General features: G+C 35.5%; 1 protein-coding gene across 1 annotated transcript in view; it reads right to left on the reverse strand.

Moving 5' to 3' along the window:
• The window catches only part of LOC104910867 (huntingtin-like), a 22,981-nt gene extending 14,444 nt beyond the window's left edge, over positions 1–8,537 (reverse strand). Inside the window, exons 1-6 of the mRNA XM_010710507.2 lie at positions 8,352–8,537; positions 4,863–4,943; positions 4,132–4,496; positions 2,109–2,232; positions 1,728–1,846; positions 727–864 (exon numbers count right to left, since the gene is read on the reverse strand). Of these exons, the coding sequence (XP_010708809.1) occupies positions 727–864; positions 1,728–1,846; positions 2,109–2,232; positions 4,132–4,239 (489 nt within the window). The 5' untranslated portion in view covers positions 4,240–4,496; positions 4,863–4,943; positions 8,352–8,537. The remainder of the gene's footprint in view (positions 1–726; positions 865–1,727; positions 1,847–2,108; positions 2,233–4,131; positions 4,497–4,862; positions 4,944–8,351) is intronic.
• Between the last annotated feature and the right edge of the window lie 6 nt (positions 8,538–8,543).

Genomic DNA, 8,543 nt, shown 5'->3' on the forward strand with positions numbered 1-8,543 from the left:
ATATAAAAGGCCACACTAGCATACACAAAGGCATCTAGATGTTAGAAGCAAGAAAAAAGTTGAAATTGGAGTTCCAGCTACATCTTTGAAAACCTTAGCTCAACTCTCTGCTTTCTTATACCGAAATCACTTAATTCCTGGAGGTATATTTCCCAAGCATAAATAGGGACAATCTCACTACCATCTTGGAGTATATTTAAAACAAACAAACATCTCTGAATGAAAACACAGCTAGCAGGTAAAGCTAAAAAAAAAAAAAAAAAAATACTACCTATCTTGATTTATGTATCACAAATTAAGCGATATAAACAAACTACTGTAAAAATATTAGAACTATGGTCTTTTAAACTTGTTTTTAGGAGTTTCTGTAGGATGGACTGTGACTGAGAAAATTATTTCTTTAGCTTTTAGATATTCATAGTTTTTGAGACAAAAAACTGAGCACCTAACTATCAACTGAAATCACATACTCATTATTAGGTTGTTTTGCTAGGTCCACACAACCTATAAACTGATGGCCCCACAAAAAGGTGCAAAGATGCAATAGCGCCTTAGGTTTATCTCTCAGGAGTTTACAAATGGTAGATACAATTAAGCATTAGACAAGCAAATTACAGCAACACTTTGTACATCAAATAATTCAAAATGGGACTCACTATAAAAATTGCGTAAGTTTAAGTATCTCTAGGTTTCTCTGAAGTCTAGCATGAGCATCTAAATCAGAACTATTATGAGTCTGAAGAGAAACTTACCTCCTTTCTCCCCAGTAAGTAGAAAAGAGGCTGACAGAAGTCTAACACAATGTACTAAAGGCGCAGAATTTCCATCTGTGTAGTGACCTATGTCTCCTTTTACCCTGGAGGGCTGTTGAAGGCAAATCACAAGATTTATGGAGATAAAAATAATGTTTATTTAAATCAAAAATTAAAGCACAACATGATTTAGAAGTACAGCACACTCCCAAAATGTCAGAGGTTATACTATGAAATACATTTAATACATATTCCAAAAAAAGCTCTTTAAACTTAATGCTTCAACAAGCTTGTCTCAAGGATCAGAGTTTAATATAGTTTAATTTTAATTATAGAAATTATTCAAGACTTGCATTGATAAGCTACTTTTTGATACCATACAATGATCTTTGGAAACTCTGTATGAGAAGCAATCCATCCTTAAGTTGTTTCCAAAGAACACCGACAACTTTCTGCAGTTTTACACTTATACAGTAGCCCAAGTTAATCTAAGCTCTGCCTGTCACAAACCTAGCTCCTTTAGTCCCAGCTCAGAACAAGACCCAACACTAAAGTCAAAAAACAAAAGAGGAAATAATCACCAGTTAGAACTGCATGAGCATCTCTGCTGAAAAAGAGGCTACAGTAAGGAATAGGTAACTTCTGAGATCAGTTATGTATGCAGCTAGCAATAAAAATATTTCAGGTAATTGGTGTATACTGTTAGTGCACAGACAAAAGAGATTTCTATTCTCAGGAGCTTAAGTATGAGATCTGTTATAGTTTTGCTCATGGTTGCATTCAAGATTAACACTTGTGTGTTCATCTTACATTAAATACTACGACTCAGATTTATTATATAATGTTTTTTACTTTGACTTATAATGAAGTACCCTACATATACAAGCTACCCATGCTCATCACTGATTTACACAATCACAAACTTCTTTTTTTAAACTTAGTTGCTTTATATTTTAAACAAGACTACTTTCTCACCTTATTTTCATGATCAATAGGTTCCACTGCATCTTCTTTTGATGGAAATCTGTCAACGCTGCTATCAGAAGGCTGCCTACTATGGCTGATGGTTTTCAACAGGTGAGGCTGCTGAAGAGCTTTAGAAAAAAGGCAATTCATTAAATTTTAGATGCAAATTAAAAGCACTTGGATTGAGCTTAATTATAAAACACGAAAAATAAATTAGCAATGATCAAAACAAGTTATTCACTAGAAGCATTTAAAGTTCATTTTGATCTGGCTGTTCAATTCTCACACTCAGTTCAGTGAGTCTTCAGCCTCTAAAAACAGCAGATTCACCTGTAACATCTACCCTAAAGGTGTTTGTTTTTGTTTTTTTCCTTTTATTCATCAACATACCAATAGAAGAAGTCCTGAAAGACTCTGATGAATCATCCTGTAGAATATTTGCAGCTTCATCTTCCTCATCCTGCAGCTGTCCAATCTGCATTCCAGAATACTGTCCTTCAGCACCCTCCAAAACCTACAGAGTATGAAGACAGTACTTACACTAACTTTATAGCTTAACACACAGTAATAAGATTTAAACATGCAGTGTTAGTAATCTAGAAATAATGTGAAAGCAAATGTGAGCCCGATACATTAGTGTACAGTTACGTGCAGGCCCCAAAGCAGATCCCCTCCTTCCTCCAACATTTGATTCACAATGGGATCATTACACCTGATAGTCTTCTGGTCAAGAACTTGGATGTTAGCACTGAGAAAGCTGAACGTGTAAGCAAGTAACTTTTTCCACAACCCTCTCTGCCTCCTTATTCTAAACACAGTTGTCCCTCTAATTTATTAGCTACAAACCACAACTAACAGCTTCACTGTCACAACTTGAACTTTACCTTGCTGTCAAACTCTCCATAACCTCACTTGTCTTGAATACACAAAAATCAAACCGAGGATACAATGTGTAGTGAAAACTAAACAAAAAAAGACAAATGAGTCTGAATATATTTTTATTCCCTCACTCTAAATCAGAGTGTTAAAATCAACACATCTGAAAAGGATTTTAATCCTTTATACCAATGCACTTTGTAGACAGTAGGTATTTGGGGAAAGTAATCACAAGAGACAAAAAAACTAAAAACATAACAGACGACAGTAAAAAAAAGTCATTATCAGAAAAACAATATACTTCTTCAGTTACTTCTTGATCTTACAAGCAAAGCACCTGGAAATCATTACTTGAAAGGCCCACATGTAGGTAAAGGGGATGCCGTTTAAGTCAGTTAGTTAGGTTAAAAAAAATATGTATATATCTAATTGTCATTACAATTATTAAATGTAATTTAATTTAGTGTTATTTTATTAAATGTAATTTAAATTACAGAGACTATGTAAATTGACATACCGAACAGTGGAAAGAATTTGCAAGATGCACAAGTTGTCAACTAATCAACAAATCTAACTTGCCAATTGTGAGATGTCTGCTCACTTTGACCTCTTACTGCCTAAATTTTATTCAGAGAATGCAATTACCATCACTCTTTTGGATCTTGTATCCTCACATTTGCAGGAGTATTTGCTTGTCAAAACTGTAAGCTTACTATTTTTTGTAGGTATTAGACTATTAATCTTCCAAAGATGCTACCAGTGAACCTAAGTCGAAAGTTTGGAAACTTGAGGGGCAAACAAACCAAAAACCCACAACTCTGAAGATATTTCATGTTATCCCCCTAATTCATTTTCTTCTCTAGTTCCAAATAATTATACTTTTACTATTTTACTTACAGCCTCATAATACACTTGCCTACCAGAGAGATTAATTTCATACCATACTATACTGTATGCATACTTCAGCTGTTTATTAAATACTTAATTGCTGCATTAGTAAATCATGCAACATTCATCTAGTATAGGAGAAATTTGTAAGAATAAAAAGAACAAAAATGCATTGTTGTCAAGTGAAAAAGCAGAAGCAAAAGACAATGTGAAGCATTAGGTTCCAAAAATATTCCTCTAACATTCCAAATTCTGTTCACCCTTTAACACTTCCGTTAGTCCTTCTGCACCAAAACAATTATTAATGTATCTATATAAACTGAAGTTTATGTTAAGAGAACGTATTTATATCAAGCCTTTAATATTCACATTCTTCCAGTGAGTGGAAAACTGTTGATGCTTGCCTTCTTACAACCTACACACTGAACAGATTGCTGATAGCTTCTTAATTTTTAATTACTGCTGAATTGAAAGTGTTAAAAGGAGGTCAAGCTCTCCAATAGGGGTGTGAGCTGCTGACCTTTCCATTGTTATTAGTTGAGGATGGAAAAGTAGAAGAATCCAAGTCTGGGCCCTCCATGGAAGAGCTCTGAGATATGTCAGGACCCTCAGTAGAAGGGGATCCCCCCTCTGCCCGTTGCACACTTACAATTTCAGAACTGTCCGAAGGGGTTACCGCAGAGTCTGGACCTTCAGTAGTAGTCTGAGAGCTATCACTAATTGGTGAGGAAGCCTGTGTACCATCATTCAAGTCCATAGTGGGATCTGATTGGACAGCACTGATCTGGCTAGAGCTTCGACTAAGCACGTCATCATCTTCCCCTTCAGTAGCCGTACTTGTCAAATCACAGCTTGACAGGTCTACAGAGTCTGACTGCAACGTATGTTGAGAACGTGGCTGCTCAGTAATGATATCGTGTCCAGTAGGATCAGCAGCTGAACTCCCTACTGACCCAGCTGTTGACACACCCGATGAAGAAGCTAGTTCACTCGTTATCTCGCCTTTCACAGAAGCTGGAAAACAGATATTTTTGAGTCAATCAATTGTTTTACTCTTTATACAGACACTGTTAAATACTATGTCCTATATTACTACAGTAGAGAGGCAATCACCTTTAAGGCATCTCCTCCCTCACTTTTATTTCACTACATCTATACCGGTAGCTCAATGATGCTTAAAAAAAAAAAAAAGGCAGTCAGCTTCACTATGTAAGTATATATTTCATACCAAAGAGCATTTAAGGTTATCACATCCTCCAAGTGCCAATCCACTTAGTAGTTAACATAACAGACTTTTATATTTTATGTACCCACAATAAAAGAAAGTTTTATAAGAAAGTAACATGGGTTGGTGGCAACACTAGAAGGAATGTTTACTACCTGCAAATGATGCAGCGCTAACATCTGATCGGGTTTCAGCATCATCGTCCAAACCTTCTTCTTCTCCAAGAAGTATTTTACCTGAGAAGTGACAGAAGAAAGAGGTCTACAGTTTTCCAGAGTTACAGTCAACTTGAAATGGTCATGAAATGATTAATACTTGAAGACACTTAAAAGCTTATCACAAATATTTTTTTTAAAGCTATGACAGGCAACAAATGGAAAAAAGAAAGGAATGAAGAAAGCAAAAATCCAGTCCCTCACTATCTTTCTTCAGGTAAGAAACAGCAATGAAGAAATACAGCTAAGCAATTCTATTGAATGGTCTAACCACTCAGGAACCACTTATATATTTATTCCAGTTTATTTTTTGGACTGTTCTTAAAATCCCACTAATTTCTTCAAGTATGTCACATTACTAAGGCATCTGGATGTCTGCCCTCAACTCAGAGGGACAATAAGCACCACAAATAATAAAATAGCCTCTTTCTTAATGGCTATTAAAATCATCAGTCAAAGGCTAATCCCAGGTCAGAGCCTGGAATTCCAATGATAAAAGAAGTGAAAATGCTCAGGGGAAGAAGCACAAGACAACATAAGCGGGAAAGAATGATGAACTATGGATAAAATCCATTAAGGTCCAGGAGCTACTAAAGCAAAAATCTTTAGTGAGACTTTAGCCATAGGAAGAATGAGAACCACTTATAGCCTAATACAATCACTTAGAGTTCCTTTACTCACAGTTTAATATCTATTTAAAATAGAAGCAGTGGAGAGAGAAAGATACCTGCAGATGCTCACTGCCTGGGAGTAAAACAGAGATTCAACTTGTATACAGCTGCTGAATCATGGCCTGAACCTCTGATTAATCACCTGAGGCAAGCAATTCACCTGTGCTGCAGGAAGGGGTGGAGCCTGGCTGCACCTCTCCTAGATCCATTTAAGAGCTGACTGCCAGTGGGGAAGGATCTCTCTGGAGATCCGCTCCACTAGAGTCTATTTTGCGAGCCCAGGATAGGGTGAGTGACTTTCTTTCCTTACTCCAATATAACAATTACATCAGCCAAACTCCCAGATATACCATACTATCTGTATATCCATTGATTATACACATCTCTACTGAAAAGAGGAAACAATTAAAGCCATCCTTCTGCATCTTGCAAGCTGTTTGCTCAGAGGTATTTGTGACAATTGGTAAGGCATAAGCCTGTTTTGCACTTTAGAATAAATTTCACCAGCAGTCCAAAACTTACCATGCAAGATATCAATGTTCTGACAACTGTAGGCGAATTGTTTTATATTTCATATAAGTAATTAGTGGAAAAAAGCATTAATAGACTTTTGTACTCATTTCTCTATCACAACTACACAACTCTATCTTCCTCCACAAAAGTATGTTTTATGCCATTCAAACCCGAGATAAGGCAGAAAGTTAACATGAAATCTTTGTGCATGTTCTGTGTAAAACAACACAGCAATTATTGAGAACTGCTCATTCCCACAAGAATGGGTAAAATTGCGCTAGGAATTCCCAACCAAAGCAGGAAAGATAGCACATCATTCTCTACTCTTTCCAACATTCATATCCATTTCACTGAAACAAACCAGAGTTTTCTTCTGTTTTCCACAGCCGATCACCTTTAAAAGTGTGTGAAAGAAGAAGGACATTGAAAAACACCAATTGGGCTTATTATATTTTGTATGTTTACATCACTTTATAGAACAAGCCATAGGAAAATGTTCCTCTGAAATAAATGAATAAATAAAAACCAGTTAGGATACAGAACGTATTCTTCCATTTAAAAATGAGTTTTGAGCCTTCTTTCCAAATAATTTTCTAGGGTTGAAACAAACAAACCAGCACAGGCCAGCTGGTCCAAAATAAAGATGTTCTGAAGCAGTATAACTGAAAATATATGGGATAGATGAGCTCCAATATGAGGGTCACAGATTTCTGTAGATCAGCTTCACTTTAAACATATGAAAGAATATTATAGCTAGAGATGTTTCACCCATGGCTAGCAGCTCAACTCTAGTACTGTATATGTCATTAAAATGCAAAACCACTTCAAGAAAGAGGATAATCTCACTTCTTCCCTTCTTCTTATAATGACGAGTGGTAGGAAATGAATAGTTCCGAATTTGAGATTAAACCTGTACAAAATGCAAAATCCTGAATAGATATCTTTAAATTCTCTTATACCATTTTCTTTACCTCAAAACAATATTTGCATCTTGATATTAAAAGAGGATAAAATAATGGCTCACGTGCGTTCACCAGCAAAGTGAAAGGTTACTGCTTTAACAAATTAATTGAATTCACACTATTATTATTAAATCTCCACTGAAGACTACAAGTTCAAAATATTAACGTCACAATTCTACCATTTTTTAAAAGTTATATGCACTGCTATTCTGATTTATTGCATTCTGTCTCACCTTAGGATGCTGCAGCAATACCTATATTCAGAGCAACTTTTCACTCACTCTATTGTTTCCAAACAAGTGCTCACTGATGCAGTGATAAATATTTCACTTCAATCTCTACCGAGCTCTACCCTCTATTTCATATTTAGGTATATTGTTAGAGCAATAAAGCATACAGAGATTCCTCGCATGCAAGGATGGAAGAATATATTTGAAGAAAAAAAAGTAAGCTAGATGCTAGAGCAGTCATTTGAGCCTGTTTAATCCTATTTAGTTTTAAACTACCTTGCCATGAAGTTCACCTTATCATAGTATTCAACACCTTTCTGCCTACTGTGCTTGCAATGACTCTCACACAGCTCCACTGCAGTAGCAGCAGCGTCTTGGTCAGATGACAAATCTATTGTGAGCTGTATCTAGAGTGATTCCATTATGGATATGACTTACTAATCAAAGTATATAATAACCAGGTACTTTTATGCACAAACTAAGAAAATAATATTTCAGAGTAAAATTTTTTTTTTTAAATTCTGTTAAATGTGTTGCTTGCTAAAGAAATAAAAACATACACAGTAAAACACAGAATGAGTATTCCTAGTTATCAATGACAGGTCAGAAAAATTAATAGAAAAGCATCACATACCAAAGCATGCAGACATACACATGCATTAGTGAAACAAGAAAATATGCCTATCAAAAAACAGGGAGGTTGTTTTGTCAGTTACATTAAAGGTTAAGCATTACTGACAAAAGGAAGAACGCCCAGTTGAATACTTCTAAACATGGTCTTAAAAAATTAAAATTTCATCAGTATTTATCATCATAGTTTTGCTAGCGCACTATAGCAAAAATAAGAATGAGCTTTGAATAATTTTAGAATGTCTTGGTTGTAACCACCAGAAATTGTCTCAGAATTATTTTAAGATTTACTGTGATTAAAATCACCTGAAAACAGGAAGGCATTTGTGAATGAAGACCAGAGCTCAGGAAGACAATGAAATGGGAGAGGAAATAAAAATCAGAGAATAATGCAATTAAAAATTTGATTTTGGAAATAATCACCTTTATGCTTTCTCGCAAGAACAGGGCTGCATGAAGACCCCCCTCCAGCTGCAAATCACAGAAAGTAACATATCAGGGCAAAGAGAGAGTTGCTGCAATCATGAAGGAATTCTAACAGTCACAGAAGGGAAGTTAAAAAAAATACAAAGCCAGGAAAAAAAAATAGCAAACTTGTTCCTTATGAAGTTTGGG

Source organism: Meleagris gallopavo, chromosome 4 (assembly GCF_000146605.3).
Source record: "Meleagris gallopavo isolate NT-WF06-2002-E0010 breed Aviagen turkey brand Nicholas breeding stock chromosome 4, Turkey_5.1, whole genome shotgun sequence".
Lineage (NCBI taxonomy): Eukaryota > Metazoa > Chordata > Aves > Galliformes > Phasianidae > Meleagris > Meleagris gallopavo.